General features: G+C 53.4%; 1 protein-coding gene across 2 annotated transcripts in view; it reads right to left on the bottom strand.

The window, feature by feature from the left end:
- Positions 1-16,209, bottom strand: part of CLMN (calmin) — a gene marked incomplete at its 5' end in the record, with an annotated part of 109,810 nt that extends 93,601 nt beyond the window's left edge. For both annotated transcript variants that reach the window (XM_082648793.1, XM_082648794.1), the window contains one exon: positions 16,128-16,209. In XM_082648793.1, coding sequence (XP_082504919.1) covers positions 16,128-16,209 — 82 coding nt within the window. The remainder of the gene's footprint in view (positions 1-16,127) is intronic.
- Positions 16,210-16,632: the final 423 nt, after the last annotated feature.

The raw sequence follows: 16,632 nt of genomic DNA, 5'->3' as shown, positions 1-16,632 counted from the left end.
AGCTGTTGAGAGTCCGCCTGCCGATGCAGGGGACGCAGGTTCGTGCCCCAGTCCGGGAGGATCCCACATGCCGCAGAGTGGCTGGGGCCGTGAGCCATGGCCGCTGAGCCTGTGCGTCCGGAGGCTGTGCTCCGCAACGGGAGAGGCCACAACAGTGAGAGGCCCGCGTACCGCAAAAAAAAAAAAATTAAAAAAATCTGGACTATCAAGTCAACTCAGCCTGGCAGTATCTGATGGAGGCTCAGGCTGGATAATCTTTAATCTTGCCATGAAGAATAGCTTAACTTTCAAAGCTTGGCCCCAGCCAACTCTCCCCCAGGTAGCCTGTGGCTTTGGGCTTGGGAAGGTTTTATAAAAGCAGGAAGGGTTCCAACATCAAATAACGTAGAAACCGAACAACCTGTTCCCTTCAGTTGTTTGGTTTTTGTCTCCCGAGGCGCCAAGGCAACCCGTGGGCAGCAGAGGCTGCAGCTTTAAAACAAGAACAGCAAAAACAAGTGCATAAAGATTAGCTCCAGGGTTCGGATTAAAACCCCACCTGTCAAGCCGAGAGGAGCTTTCAGCCCACTGATCGGGGTGTTGAGGCCTGGGGGAAGCTCAGTGGCAAGTTCATGGGAGGAAGTCCTTCCACCCACCCAGATCCCTGACCCCCAGGCCTTGGGTCCCCAGCCCCAGGTAACCACAGCGTGTGGCTGGGAAAACAGCCATCGGGTGACTGAAGCCCTCCTGCTATTTTCCCGAGGTCTCCTGGTAACAAGCATTCAGCAGCGGGCTCTGGAAAACAGTCAGAAGGGAAGGGAGCATCGCCAAGCAAGCATCTTCACACTTGGAATCTTCAAGGCTAAGGTGAACACAGCACCCGCCTGCCAGCTTCCTCCGCGGCTGTCCCGAGACACTTGGAGAGGTGAGGGAGTGACTTCTCAGAGAAGAGGACACACAGAACACAGGCTCTAACTCCAGTCCATCTGGAAACTCCACTAAAACCTAGAGTAAAGGGATCTTGTCTGTTGGATATATTGTGTATATAGAATAGAAACCTTCCAGGATGGAAAGGACAGAAGGAAACACAGGGACAAATTCTGCAGGGTGGAGAGAAGACCAGCCTCTGATACCTGATTTACCAAACTCAAGAAATCTATATCCAAGTGGCAGCGAGAAAGGACAATAATCAACCCAACATACAACGCGGATGTCTCAAAGGCTCAGGAAAGAGTGATGACAGGTATCTCTAGAAACGCGGCTGGGACGGAGGAATGCAGAAAGAGGCTTAGAGGAAAGAACCAGACAGGTCCCGGTATCCCTTCCCACAAGTCTCCTAGCTGGGGGACTGTCCCTCCTCCATCGGGCACAAGACTGGAAGTTTATTCCCTGAAGAGGGTAAAACAGAAGGTCTCAGTGTGAATTGTACTCAAAACAGGCAGATTAAGTGGTTTTGCACATACTGGATGCAGAGGACCTCCCTGTCCTAAGCCCTCTTCCTTCTTTCAGCTCCCAGACCCCCAGCCCTTACCCCCAGCAGCTCGACCTTCACCCTCCAGACAGGAGACTGTAAGACGCTTCCGTGGGGAGTCTGCCCACCCAGGAGAAAAGACTTAAAAACAGTGACATCAAGGTTCCCTGTGACACAACCCACAGGGCACCCGTCAGAGGAGCTCTAGTCAAGGAGCCCTGCCCCCTGTGGTCAGAGCCTGCAGGAGACTTTTTAGTTCCCAACTCTTAAATATGAGTAGCCAACCAAGGACTGTGAATGAGTCAGCCAGCTAAAGAAAGAAGTTTCTAATGTGAAAGCTCCAGACCAAACAAACACAGTAAACAGAGGGAGAGGCAAAAGGAACACACCCATTTCAGCACATCCAGTGTGCATGGGCAGCTCTCAACCCTCCCCCTGTAGTCTCTCCTGTAATCATTGCAGCTCTTGAGGCAGACATTAGTATTATTCACATTTTGAAGACGAGGTGTTTGAAGAATAATGAAATTAAATAACTCGCCCAAAGTCACAAAGCAAGGAAGTGGCAGAGGCGAGATTCAAACCAGGCCATGCGGCTCAGTGCTCTCAACCACTGCCTTTCAAAGCATCACCCCGGCCACCACTGTCCGTCATTACTATTGTCAGTGTGGAAGAGAAGATTCTGGACTTCTCTTAAGAATAAGAAAGAGCTCTTCGTGGGGGGTGGAGGGGGGTGGTGGGATGAACTGGGAGATTGGGATTGACGTGTAGACACTAATATGTATAAAATAGATAACTAATAAGAACCTGCTGTAGTAAAAAAATAAAATTCAAAAAGATAGAATAAGAGAGCTCTTGCAAATTAAAAATGTGGTAGATTAAAATATGGAGTATAAAATTGATGCAATCTTCCAGAAAGTAGAGCAAAAAAGCAAAAGGGATGGAAAATAGAAAAAGATAAGAAAATTGGAGGATTAGTGCAGGAGGACCAATATCCAAATACAAGGAGTTCTAGAAGATTAGAGAAAACCAAGGAGTAGAAACCAAGATGAAATAATCGAAGAAAATTTCCCAGAACTGAAAGACATAGTTCCAGCTGGAAGAGTCTCACTAAGAAGAGCTCAGCATGACAGATGAGAAGAGGCCAGCACCAAGGGTGGTCACCCTGACCTCTCAGGGCACTGGGGACAAAAAGAGGATTCTATAAGCTTCCAGAGAGAACAAAACAGGCCACACAAAGTCAAAAATGGCTTCACGCTTCTCAACGGCAACCCTGGAAGCCAGAAGGCAGTGGAGCAAGGCTTTCAATCCTCGGAAGGAAAATGATTTCCAACCGTGAATTTGATGCCGAGCTAATCTAGCAATCAACAATTAGTGGAGGGACTTCCCTGGTGGTGAAGTGGTTAAGACTCCATGTTCCCAATGCAGGGGACCTGGGTTCAATCCCTGGTCAAGGAACTAGATCCCACATGCATGCCACAACTAAGAGTTCACGTGCTACAACTACGGAGCCCACGAGCCGCAACTAAGACCCGGCGCGACCAAAAGAATAAATAAATATTTAAAAAAAAAAAAATTAGTGGAGAATAAGCTGATTTTTCCACGTGCAAGTTCTCAGAAATTTCACCCTCTAGGCACACCTTCTCAGGAAGGATGTGCTCCTATATTCAAGGGACGAAGCCATACGAGGCAGACAGGAAATGGCAGATCTGACCCAGGAGAGAAGGGAACCACAGGTGATGGTGACAGACGGCCCAGGTAACAGCCAGGTCCCAGGTGTCGGGGACAGTGAGTCCAGACTGGAGACAGGTCAGAGGATCCTGCAGTGCTCAGGAACAGGAAGTGGAGAGAATTTACCTGATGCATCCAAACAACGTGAGGGGCTATCCAGACACTAACAGAGACTTTGAGGAAGAATTTAAGCACATATGCCAACAACAGTAGACAATTTTCAACTCCAAGGAAACCAGAAAGTACAGCAGGAGAGGTGATCATAATTTACTCCACGACGAAGCTCTGAATCTCACTGATCTAGTAGGAACAGTGTAAACCCCAATTACTGATCTTACCAAAATTATGATGAAATGTATCAGGAAGTTGGGAGGACAGGAAAGAGCTGAGGTTAAAAGAGGTAAAAAGGAGACCTACATCCTTACCTTCCATAGAAGGAAACAGGAGCCTAGAACCAAAAACTCAAGACAAAGGAATACATGCATGTGATTTACAGACGTGGAAGAAAACACCAAAATCATCCGCTACAACAGGGGTCCCCAACCCCTGGGCCACAGACCGGTGCTGGTCTGCAGCCTGTTAGGAACCGGGCCGCACAGCAGGAGGTGAGCGGCAGGCACGCGAGCGAAGCTTCCTCTGTATTTACAGCCGCTCCCCATCCCTCGCGGTACCGCCTGAACCATATCCCCCCCCCACCTACCCCCCGCCCCGGTTCGTGGAAAAACTGTCTTCCACGAAACCAGTCCCTGGTACCAAAAAGGCTGCGGACTGCTGCACTAAAATAAATTGCAAGCGATTGCCTCTGGGAAAAGGGGCAACGAGGGGGAACCACTGTTTTTCCTATAAACCTTGGAGAAGTATAGTCTCATACACAGGACTTGGAAAAGGCAAGGGAGAGGGAAACTGACATTGATGAAGACATGTGACATCTCCGAATGTTCTCACAACTAAGAGAAGCTGGGTTTATTCCCCTCTTCACCAAAAAGATACTGTCAGGCTCAGACCACCTACAGCTAGGCAACACTAAAAAGACGCTAAAACTTAAACCCCAGTTCTGCCAGACCCCAGAATCTACACTTTCCTTTCGAGTCTCCATTCATATATTCAACCAATATGAACTGAGCACACACTGAGCCTGCGACAGGAGGCTAGGCCCCGGGACACAGTGGTGGACAGGACAGGCCCCAGGGACCGATCCAACGAGCCTTCTGGTCTACCAGGGCAAACCAACAGTCAACAAGCCACCACTAATAACAAATCCAAATACAGCAGTGCCCACCCTGGGTGGTCACAATCTATCAAGGGTAACACCTGTCTGGTTCCTGGCCTCCCCCTCTGCCAGCCCATCATTGTTCCTGTGGCATCACGGCACACCTCATCCCCCCACCGCCTCACAAGTGAGTCATCACATGCCACTACTTAGCTCTTGCCCACAACACTTCTGGGAACTCAACAGGCTAGCACCCAGGCCTGCCAACACACTGCCACCCAGGTCCAAGGCCCTCAGCTTTGATTTGGAAAGTATCATGTTTCGTTTTGTTTTAGATCAGAGTCGGGCTCAAAGGCCAGACTGGTTCTCCAAAGGAGAGCTCCACACACACAGTCCCTTGTGTACACGAAGGGAAAGTGAGTAACCTTGCACAGACCAGCCTCAGCAAGTGCTGGTGGGTATGCAGGTCCAGGGTAGGTCTCAGACACCAGAGTGTGGAAGGCAACCTCAGACTGCTGCTCACTAGCTGTGGGACAGAGCAAAGTGGTTGAACTCCGCTGGGCCTCAGTGTCTGCATCTGTAGAGTGGGGCTATGACACCAGCCTCAGAGGGTCCCAGGAGAATTCAAATGATGTAATGGGGATGACTGTGCTTTATAACCTGCCATGGCCGTAGTACGGCCCGGGACGAGGATGGCAGGCCGGTTTCCCGTGGCTGCCTCCAGTCACCTCTGCCATAATTCAAGGTTACAAGGATTTCGTCTCCTCAACCTCTGAAAAGGGGATCCTTGTCCCCGCAATTCTCAGATCTGCCCCGGGGAATTACGAGTCAGGAATCATCAGTTAGGAATTTAGCCTTTACTCTGTCACAGTGTGAGGTGCGTGGCACATAGGTGACTATGAACAGCAGAGCCACTGAGCCCACTCTGATGAGAAGCAACACCCAAGGCTGGCTGACTGCTTGCCAAACAGCCTTTAGCCTGGCCCAGCTTTCTTCCTGGGTTCCAAATCAAGTGCCCCGTCCACAGCCAGCGGGGCCTTGAGCCAGGGCTCATTCAGTCTCTCCCCTCCCCAAAGTCCACATCCCATCAGTCTCCCCTCTTAACATCCCCTCCCCACAACTTACTCCCTCTTCCCAGACTTGATTCTGATTCCTGGTTCTACCACTTACTAGCTCAGTAGCTTGGCATTCATGACACCCTTGCTCAGCCTTAGTTTCTGGGCGGATAGATGATAATGCCCACCACAGGGGTTACTGGGAAGATGCAGCACAGGACCCAGCAAGGGGTCAACCCCCATCCCCCAGACTCAACATAATCACAACATCAATGCCCCAGAACCAATTAAGACAACCCCTGACTTAACTGATTTTTATAGAACCTGTACTCTATATTATACATTTTACAACAGCAATGCCCCAAATTCTCTTTAGTCACTCAAGTTGCGTCTTGGCTAAATCACCCTGACGAGGAAGGGGCCAAGCTACAGCACAGGGGAGCCTTTTAGCTACACTGGCGTCTTCATTGTACCGCATGTTTGGGGAGTTACTGGAACATCTGATTGCAATTCATCCTTGTTTTATAAAAATAAGTAGAAAGAGAAAAAATGGAAGTGTCATTATCAATGGTCACTATCGGTTTCATAAACAATACCATGGAGCCGATGGAACCAGAGCAGTGAAGGTTATGGGGTGACCTTCAACCAAGCAGAGAGGGGAAGTTCAGGAAAATAAATGAAACAACAGAAGTACAGTATGATGTCATTCAACCATACTTAAACAGTGAGGCACGATTAGGGCTTTCCTTCCATTCTCTGGGAATTTAAATTCCTCATAATTGTATGTTTAATGCTTGATGTAATGTAGAAAAAACTCAGGAACGGCATATAAGCCAATCCTCTAATGATGCTCTCTGGTTTGCCAAATAGACTTTGATATTTCACATGAAACAGAAGAATGTTTATCCAAAATATTCCAGACTTGACTCACTCGGAGTTATCAGCCTTTCCAGAGTTCATGTATCTCAACTCTAAAACAACACAAGGATTAGAACAGAGATGTTATTGGTGCCGGAGCACGCTGAACCCCAGGGTCCACACGACAGGGTGTGTACCTGGAGGCTGCTGTGACATCACCCACTTCCTGCACCATCCACACCGCCAGGGCCACAGGACATAGGCCACAGGGCCAGCCCATGACATCGTCCCCTGGTTATTCACAGCCCGATGTGTATCTCGGATCACAGCACTGCTGCATTTGGACCTCTGGGCAGACAGTCTCTGTAGGCCCAGGCAGACTCCCTCTCTTGTCCACTCAAGTCCTGCCCTGCTGTCCTTGGTCAGGCAGCCTTCCCAGGTTCCACAACCAAGCAGCGCCAACCCTGTGACCAGAGCCCAGGTCTCTGCACTCCTGGCTCAAACTCAGCTCAGCACCCCCACCCTGGGTGTCCATCACACTCCCACAGAACCTAAAGGGTATTCCAGGTGCGCAAATGTCCCCCCGATGTGTCTCTTCCAGGAAAAAGGAGAAGGCTTGATAAGCCACTTGTAATTCATTCATGTATCAGTTTCCTGTTGCTGCTGTCACCAATTACCACATTCTTAGAGGTTTAAAACAACACAAATTTATTATCTGACAGTTCTGGAGGTAAGGGGTCCACAATGGGTTTGACAGGCTAACATCGAAATTATCAGCGGGACTGTGTTCCTTGAGGCCCTAGGAAAGTAATCCATTTCCTTCTCTTTTCCAGCTCCTAGAGGCTGCCTGCACTCCATGGCTCATGGCTCCTTCCAGCAATGGCATCGCTATGACCTCTGCTTCCATCAACGTATCTCCTCTCTGACCCCCTTGCCTCCCTCCTATAAGGATGCTTGTGATTGATTAATGGGACCCACCCGGATAACCTGGGATCATCTCAAGATCCTGTACTTAACCACAGCTGCAAAGTCCCTTTTACCTAGGAAGGTAACACATTCCCAGGTTCTGGGGATTAAGATGTGGACCACAGTTCAGCCGACAGTAGCTTGGCAAACAGTTCTGGCGACCTACTCCATGTTGGGGGCTGGCGGGACAAAAATGCGTGCACTCCTCTAGGGACCTACTCAGGGCTGGGCGGCAGGAAGTCCAGGGGAGGTGGCTGTGAATTCCCCCGAGGCGGGGTATAGGGAGGCTGCCATAGGTGCGGCCACAGTCGTTCTCTGCAGAAGGAGTCATGCAGACAAAGGTACAGGGACGAGAAAGGAGTGGTTTGTGGGATAAACAGGATGATTTCCGGGTGCGGCTGGTTGATCCCAGAAAGGACAGAAGTGAGGGTGCCCAGAACACACAGCAGGGTTTCTGCCTGAGGGCAAAGAGGAGTCTTGGTAGAGGACGGATTTGGCGAGGGAAAGACTTCCGGATCTCTGGGCTGAAGTGGGACCCGGGAAGCTGGGAGCAGGAAAACAGTGGTCCTAGCAACCGCCAAGGAGAATGTTCGCAAAAGCAGGCAAGAAAGGAAAGGTATAGATGGGAGAGACGCTTGAGGATGCGAGAGGTGAGGGAGGGGCCGGTGGAGGAGCCCATCCGAGGGCTAACTTATGTCACCACCAAACTGTCGGGCCATCTCTGTGCCCTCTCCCCACCTCGCCCCAGTTCGCAGCGAGAAGGCCACAGAACGCTGCTGCTTTTTAAGTATGTCATACCGTAAAAGATTAAAAATAGTTTAAAAGGGATATAAATATTGCAAAGGCTCCTGCCTACTTGGACGGCCCCCCAGGAGGCGGAAGCAGGAGTGGGGCATGACGTCATCGGATCCCCAATGTCTTCCAGTTAGACCCCCCAGTTCTGCAGGAGCTGGGTGACACCAGAAGGACTTCAGGGATTCTGCAAAATTCCCCCAATCCTCCCTGGCTTTTCCTGGTCCTCGGGGCTTTGGACCGTCACCTCCAAGAAGCAGTGGATCCCGGTGCTCAGGAAGGTCAAGGGGAATGCAGCTGCATGGGTCCTCTGGGACCCACTCCCCTGCACTGGCCCCCCCAACCCTGGCTGCAATCCCACCAGAGAGGCCCCTGCCAAACCCCTACCATACTCCCCTACCCCCTGGCTCCACACTGCCTGCCTTTGGGATTACAGATTTTTCCAGGCCACCACCCTTAAGGCTGGATCATGCCGCCCCTCCCCCCATATTCCTGGCAGCACACACCTTGGCATCCTCAGTCCTAAAATGCTCATCTTAGCCTCATGATGCCTGTGTCCTCTGGGTACTAGGGGCTCCCAGAGCGTCCCATCCATCCCTTCATCCCAGCTCCCAGCATTTCCAGGAGGACTCAAGAACTATTATTTGAACAAATGGCCAGGCTTCCGGGGGGGAGTCCATTTCTAAAGTGGGTGCGGAACCCACTCCAGGCACGCATCCTCTGCAAAGAGGGCTGGGCTGTCACACGTGCAGCAGCCATTCACAAACGTCTCCTACTTGTCACGTGCCCCGAGTCTGGGTCTAGAATACAAGGTCCCTGCCACCCCACAGGAAGCTCTCTGGATTCCCACATTCCAAATGGGCCAAGAGAGTCAATATTTTTGGTTTTGTGGATCTCCTCTGTCACAACTACTCAACTGCCATTGTAAGTGCAAAAGCAGCCCTGGATAATATGCAATAAAATGGGCATGGCTGTGTTCCAATAAAACTTTATGCCCCAAAACAGGCAGCCGGTTGGATCTAGCCTTCAGACCACAGTTCACCAATCCCTGCTCTGATAGGAAAAAAAAAATTAATGAAAGCAAAGCAGACAGACTAGTGAGGGAAAAAAACTGTGAAAGACTCTTTAAAGCCACACTTGTGAGTTTTGATGCTGCCTCTAGTTCCTTCTGTGGCTGACACAATCCACCACTGTTTTAAAAAATAAGAGGTGCAGGGAGGGGGTGGGGGAAATAAGAAAAGGTTTCTATGGGAACCGGGAGTTTACTTTTAACGTTTCAACCCCTGAAAAGAGAATTACTTTCTTTTTCTCTCTTCCCCTCTGAGGCGGAGCGGGAGTGACCTCTGGCTTGTTGGGCAGGACTCTGCCAGCGCCTCAGCTGTTCCAGGCAAAGATTAAATGCCACGGTGTACCCCGGGTCCGGGAGGGCGGTTATTGTAATCCGGGCCTCTTGGGCAAAGGGCTGTTTCCCCGGAGCGCTGGATGTGCTCAGAAGCCTCACCTCACCCCGCGGGACTGCTCTGATGGAGTCAAGGTCAACCACGACCGGGGCCACTCACAAGGAATTCAGGGAGAAACCTCTTCCGGGGTCTGCCCTCTAGATGGAGGGCTTCCCTCTCACGGCTGACAAACCCTTTCGGGGACAGGCTTCTGTTCTACCTGGTCTCGAACGTTCCTCAGTACAAATGTGCACGTGCAGGACGTGCCCCCCTCCGCCCAGTTTGCCAGGACAGTGGGCAGGTCCCTAAACCTCCCCCGAGGGCACCTTCAACTCTGCCCAGCTAGTTCGGAGTAGGTGTCCCAGGCCTTTCCTGGGCTCTTCATAGAAACCGTAATTAATCAGCCCAGAATAAACCACGAAGGTACGTCATTTACCCACATGGACTTTTCCAACAGAGCTCGTGAACTGCAACCTTTTCTACATGGAACCCTTAGTGGGAGTGAGTCTCCTGCACCTGGCAGTGAAAAGAATTCAGGAACGCAGCCAGCTGTGCTCAGCGGTGCCCAGAGCTGCACGACGGCCACCCGCCCACGTGTTCCAGGGGCTGGGATGACGATGGCTTTACGTGGGCATCTCTGTCCAGGTCCCACCCTCCTTACACCCCCTTCGGCGGGGGCGGGCCATGTGAGCCCCTGAGAGTCCAACCCTCTCCTTTTGCAGATATGAAAGCTGAGGCACAGGGAGGGGAAGAGGTTTCCCAGGATCCCACAGCAAGTCAGCAGCAAAGCCAGGCCCCAGACCCAGGCCTTCAGCTGCCCCGTCCTGACTGTGTCTTCCCCAGCTGCTCAAATGCTCCCACCTGGAAAGGCTGCTCGAGAAGAATCCGCACCCGGAGGGAGGGATGCATGCAGCCAGGGCTGGAACACAGCCTTTTGTGGGCAAAATCCAGAGTTAACTCAAAGCCAGTGACTTGACTCCAGCTGGGGGGCTGAAAGCAATGTTCTACATGACTCATCCTTTAGAACCAAGCACACAGCCCCGGGGGCTGGGCCCTAATGGGCAGCAAGTTCTTCGAGGACGGTGAAACCTCTGAATTTGATTTTCTTTGGTTTTTATACAGAAACCTCCAGCAGCTCGCTGTGCCCTCCAAGAGCTGAGGGACACAGAAGCAGGAAAGATTCCCTCTCGGCTCCCTGGCTCCTGTGGGCGCTGGATCACTTTGACCAGGCGACACCCCTAATCCCATGGCTGTCTGCACAGGAGGCCTAGAGGTTTGGAGATAAGAACCTAAGGAATGGGAGGGGAGGGTACTGGGTGCGGGGAGTGGGAGGGGAGCCTGGGGTGGCATCTTGAACCAGACCCCAGAGGGCCTCCCCCGTCAGGCAAAGGGGCCTGGACTTGACCCAGTACATCGGTGCAGCCTGACCTTTCCTACATCCCGGCATTTGCGGATAATGATGCTATCAGTCCTGGGGTGGACGGGAGCTGCCCTGGGCGCACAGGGTGGCCGTGGAGACCCACTGAAGGCATTAGCAGGGACATGTGCTGGTGGCTGGGTGGTGGGTGGCTTGAAGGAGGCGACACAAGGCCCGGAGCCATAAAGAGGTCATTGCGGAGACTGGGCAGGCGTGAGGAGGGCCTGGGCCGGTGGAAGGAAAGGAGGAAGTGGGTAACAAGGCAAGAAGGGCCCATCGTGAGCACGCGGGCACAGTCCTGGCCCTGAGCCTGCCTTCAGGAGATCCCAGCCACTTTCCTGCCTACCGGGTTGTGCAGCACAGAACTCATGCAGTTAAGTTTCTGCTCTGCCCTCAAGGTCTGGTTCCAGTGCCCCCACTGTGAGAGGCCCTCCCAGCTCCCAGCCCTGAGGTTACCAGCTCCTTCACCCGTGCAGCCATTGCCCAAGATTTACAGAGCCAGTGCGATGGGAAGTGTGCCTTAGTCTGACCCAGGTTCAAAGCCCAGCTCCACTTCCAAGCCCATGACCCTGGGCAAGTCATTCTACCTCTCCACTCCTGAAACAGCCTTAAAGGCTCGCAGAAGCATTAAAACACAGCAGTTTGCACCGTGTCTGGCACACAGGCTGCTGGAAGTCGGGTTAATTGTTACTACCTCTGTTTGGCAGTCAATTCCAAGTGCCCTGAGTCACAGTTTCTGTTTGCTAACCCTGGGTGGTACTGCTTCCCAAGAAATTCCGACTGAGGGAGACACTGAGGCAGAGGGGGGAGGGTTGCCACTCAGGGAGCTCCAGCCAGCGGGGCTCAGCTGGTAGCGCTGGACACCCCTACCTAGCTGGCTGCCCCAGAGATGCAGTGGGAAAGCGTTATGTCTGCCCAGCCTAATCTAACTCCGTCCACCTCCAACTCTGGCCAAGTCGCTCCGGAACAATGAGGTCAAAGTTCACAGCATCAGACCCAACAGGCACCAGAGCAACAGGAGACGGTCCCGAACTGAACGGACGTCTGTGCTGCCAGGAGCAGAAAATTCCAACCCCGGTCTGGCCAGGTGCCATGATGGCTTCATGCTCCTTCAAGGCAGGGACAAGAACCAGCTCTGCATCCCCTGGTGTCTGCACGATGCTAGATGCTTGGCACATGTTTGCTAAACTCAGCAGAAAAGGACTATGAATCCTGGGGGCGGGGGGCAGGCGGGGTGGAGGCTCTCTACAGAAACGGGAGCATCTTCCAAACACTGGCCTGACACCTGCCTTGGACCAAGAGTCAGGGGACCCCAGAACTGGTGGAGCATTCAGCTGGAGCCTCAGGCCAAGGCAAAGAGGGAGAGGGGGCAGCCAGGCAGCCTTGTCATCGGAAAGGCACCGGAGCCCCTGCTGCCCACAGCCTGGCTGAGAACTAACGCACAGACCTGAAGTGCCGCCTCCAACCTCAGCTCTACCCCACGAGGCTCCAAGGAGGTGGGGGCCACCAGGCGGCTGCCCACATCCTGCAATTCCATGTTCTCCCTTCTGAAAAGGTCAACAGCTGGGCCGCCCCCATTTCCTTGAGAAGGACCCTGTGAGGGTGGCACAGGCAGCTTGGCCCAGATGGACATCCATGCTCCCTGCCAGGGAGTCCTTGATTTACAGACACTTTTATGAGCCACCGAAGTGAGCACATCAAGAGGACTTCACGTGCCCATGTGTCAGGTAGTGAGTTGTCACAGCCCTCCTGGGAGAGGCCACGCTTTCTGCCCTGCTCCCCCCGACCTGGGGGATGGTCTGGTGACATCACAGTCATATTTGCATGGATTCCACAATTCCACAGGGCCACAGACAAAAGCTTGACGGAGGGTGGTGATCCGCCTCAGTCCCTATGATGGCAGATTTGTGAAATTCCACTGTACCCAGCGTCCCATCACCACGACAACTGCTTCTACCTGTGCTCGCGAAAGCAGCACAGAGTTTGAAATACAACCCTTCTGTCTGGACTCCTGACTACCACCCATGCTGAGTTCAGATGAACAAGGTCCCCGCCCACGGCCCACGTGTCACCCAGACACGTCCAGGGCCGGCCAACACACACCAGCTGGTTTGGGCAGACGTTCTAGGCATGGCGAGGACCGCTTTCTGGACCCAGCCCTTTGGCTGGACTTCCTGAGCACCACAGAGACAAGGAGAGAAAATGGTTGTTTAGCATCCTTAAGAGACGGGGATGCCAAGGGAAAGATGGAAAGAGACAAGACAGATTCCTGGCCCACTGTCTCTCCTAGCCTCTCCTCAGCGACGCTGGTCAGCAACTCCACAGCGCCCGCCAGGACTGACAGCTCCATCCACTGAGGACAGCCCCCAGCTGCAAACAACCCAAACGCCCCTCACCGAAGAACGCATCAACTAACTGTGGTACATCCATGTGATGGAAGAGTCCTCGGCGAAAACAAGCAACTATGGACAGCCTGGATCTAGAGCTGGGAGCGATATTGACACAGATGCTGGGCACTAGGGGCCGTTAGCAGGTAATGAAAGTGTTCCCCAACTGCATTGTTGGGATGTTTGCACAACTCTGCAGAGTTACTAAAAATCATTGAATTATAAACTTAAAGCAGGTTGAATTTTACAATATGTAAAACTGCCTCAGTAGTTTTATAAAAACTCTCTTAAAAAAGGAACTACTGGGCTTCCCTGGTGGCGCAGTGGTTGAGAGTCCGCCTGCCGATGCAGGGGACGTGGGTTCGTGCCCCGGTCCGGGAGGATCCCACATGCCGCGGAGCGGCTAGGCCCGTGAGCCACAGCCGCTGAGCCTGCGCGTCCGGAGCCTGTGCTCCGCAACGGGAGAGGCCACAGCAGTGAGAGGCCCGCGCACCGCAAAAAAAAAAAAAAAAAAAAGCAACTACTGATACAAGCAAGAAAGTGGATGAAACGCACCAACATAATGTGGAACAAAAAAAGGCCATTTCAAAAGAGTATATATACTGTGCTATTCGATTTTATAAGAAGTTCTAGAGGCAAAACTACAGCAATAAAGATAAAAATAGTAGCTGCTTTGTTGGAGGGGGTGAGTGGGAAGGGAGAGACAAAGCATCCATCCAGGGTGCTAGAAACTTCTACATCTTGATCTAGGCAGTTGTTACACAGGTGTATCCATACACAAAAATGTGTTGGGCTTGTACTTGAGATTAATGCATATTTTATATACATGTACATAATCATTAATATACATAAAGTTAAAAATTTATTTTTTTTAATGGCAAAGCCCATTGATGCTCAAATTGCAATTGGCAATTGCCTAAAAGTGAGAACAGTTCACTGGGAGCTGAGAGAGAGGAGCCCACTCAGTGAACTCCTACCCAACCCTCAAGACCCATTTCAAATTGTCCCCATTGAGTGAAGCCTTCTCTCACTGTTCCAGGTGTAACTAGCTGCTCATATTGTTGAACATCCCTTCACAAAAGTCGATCTCCTTTTTACCGAGAGTTGAGTGCAGGAAGTTGTTGCACCAAGAATTGGTTCGTATGTGCTTAATAAACACCCACTGATTGCCTAAGGCACACACACACACATACACACACACACACACACACACACACCCTGACGGCCCAAACCAGATGCCATCTCAGCAAAAGATACTGACACCCACCCCCAAAATAGGATGTCAGTTCTCAGGCAACAGGACCCAGACGTGAGGCTTAGCGAAAAAGATCATTTTCAGCATCTCCAGCTCAATCCTCCTTACTTTACACAAATCACTGCAGAAAAAATCAAGGGAGCTCAGAGCAAACCCAAGTTTCCAGTGTCCAGTGCACTAGGCTCCCCTCCTCCCCACTGCAGGTCACCTCTGCCTGCACTGTCCTTGCCCAACCTAGGGGTGGAGCAGGCCATGTGGGCTCCCAGGAAATATTTTATCAGGTGTAATGTTTAAACTTGACTGCCTAGTCACCCCCCAAGACTGCACCCTGACCGCTGGGGCTCTCTGCCCTCCAGCAGTAAAGGCAGGGCACCTGCTTGGGACCCACGGCCCCACCCACTCTCTGTCCAGGCCTCCCAGCTCTCTCTGAGTTGCCCCCTGACCTTGCAATCTCTAGAAACCCAAGCCCGAAGAGGAAGCTGCTAAACTTCCCTGTCCAGGTCTATGTGGGTGAAGAGAGGCGGAAGGTGGAACTCTGTCCAGTTCTGCAAAGTCCACATATGAAAAGAAAGAGGCTGGAAGTACCCCTCCATGAAAAGCCGCTTTCTTCATGTGTGTGTGGGGGGCGTGCATGGGTCATGGGGTGATTGTTGGTGAATTTTTTCCTTTAAATATGTTTGTGCTAAGTTTCCACAATGAACAAACTCCTCTGGAAGATAAATTCATGTCGTCTGTGGCGGGAGACCCCCACACACACACACCAGCCCTTGTCAGACCTGCCGGCTCCCAAGTGTCTCTTTCACCTCGTCCCAAGGCAGACGCAGGTCCCAACGTCTCGCGCCGGCGGCCTCTCGCCCTTACCCCACCCTCCCACCCCCTCCCAGGTGACCCCCGGGCCAGGGGAGGGGCAGCTCCCCGAACAAAGAGGCCGCCAGACCCCACCGACCCGCGCCTCTGACCTCCTTCTCCCCCGTCCACCCCGAGCCGCCGCGCCCCATTAAGTTCCTCTAGCCCCGGAGGTACTTAGGAACTGTGCGAACTCAGACACACACACACACACACACACGCACACACGCAATCTCACTTTCTCCTCCCCTCCCTGACCTGGGCCGCGTGCGCGCACACACAGACACACACACACACATACACACACGCACGCACACACGCCATCTCGCTTTCTCCTCCCCTCCCTGACCTGGGCCGCCGCCCCCAAGGGCCCAAGTACAAACTTCTCCAAACTCGCAGCTGCGGCTGGAGGGGGAATCGTGACGCCCCCGCCCCCCTCAAGCAAATGGGATGCTCCCCCCCCGACACACACACACACACACACACACACACGTGTGCCTCCCCACACCCCGGGGGCCACTGTTCATTTGGCCGGGGAGGCAATGCCGGGGTTTGGGGGAGGGTGTCTCGACCCTCTTCCCCTCCGTAAGTGACAGGACCGGGTCAGGACGGGGCAGGGGGCGGCGCGGGTCGGAGCTTCCTCGGTGGGGGTGGGGGGAGCCGCTCCCGGGGCTCCCGGGCTCCCCCGCTCCGCGCCCCTCTCCGGGGAGGCTGGGCGCGTTACCTTGCAGGTTCTGGACTCGGATGTCGCTGATCTGTCCGATGAGCTCCTCGCGCTGGAACCAGTCCCATTCGTGCGCAGCCATGAAGCGCGGGCAGCAGGGCCGGGGCGCCGGGGCCGGGCGCGGGCGGCGGGCGCGGAGAGCCGGGCGAGCGGGCGTGCAAGCGGCACGCACCCGGCGAGGGCGCCGCGGAGCCGGAGGAGCGCGGGCGCGGGCGGGGCGCGGGCGGGGCGGGCGCGCAGTCGAGCCGCCCCCGCCGCGGGCTGGCGGCGGGCAGCTGACGGGAGCGGGGCGCCTGGCTCGCGCTCACTCTCGCATCCGGGGGCGGGGGCCCCGGGGGGCGAGGGGGAGGGGCGGGGAGGGAGGCTGGACTGCGGCTGGTTTCTTTTTTTTTTTTTCCCGGGGTGTTTGTTGCTTGGGTTGTTTGGTTGCAGTCGGGTTGGTAATGAGGCGCGGGGTCCCGGCCCTCCGATTGTGATGTCTCAGTGGGCGGTGGGCCGGGTGACG

The sequence above is a fragment of the Grampus griseus genome (assembly GCF_964374135.1).
Source record: "Grampus griseus genome assembly, chromosome: 2".
Taxonomy (NCBI): Eukaryota; Metazoa; Chordata; class Mammalia; order Artiodactyla; family Delphinidae; genus Grampus; species Grampus griseus.
Note: the sequence above shows the minus strand (reverse complement) of the source record. Positions and strands in the feature narration are given on the sequence as shown.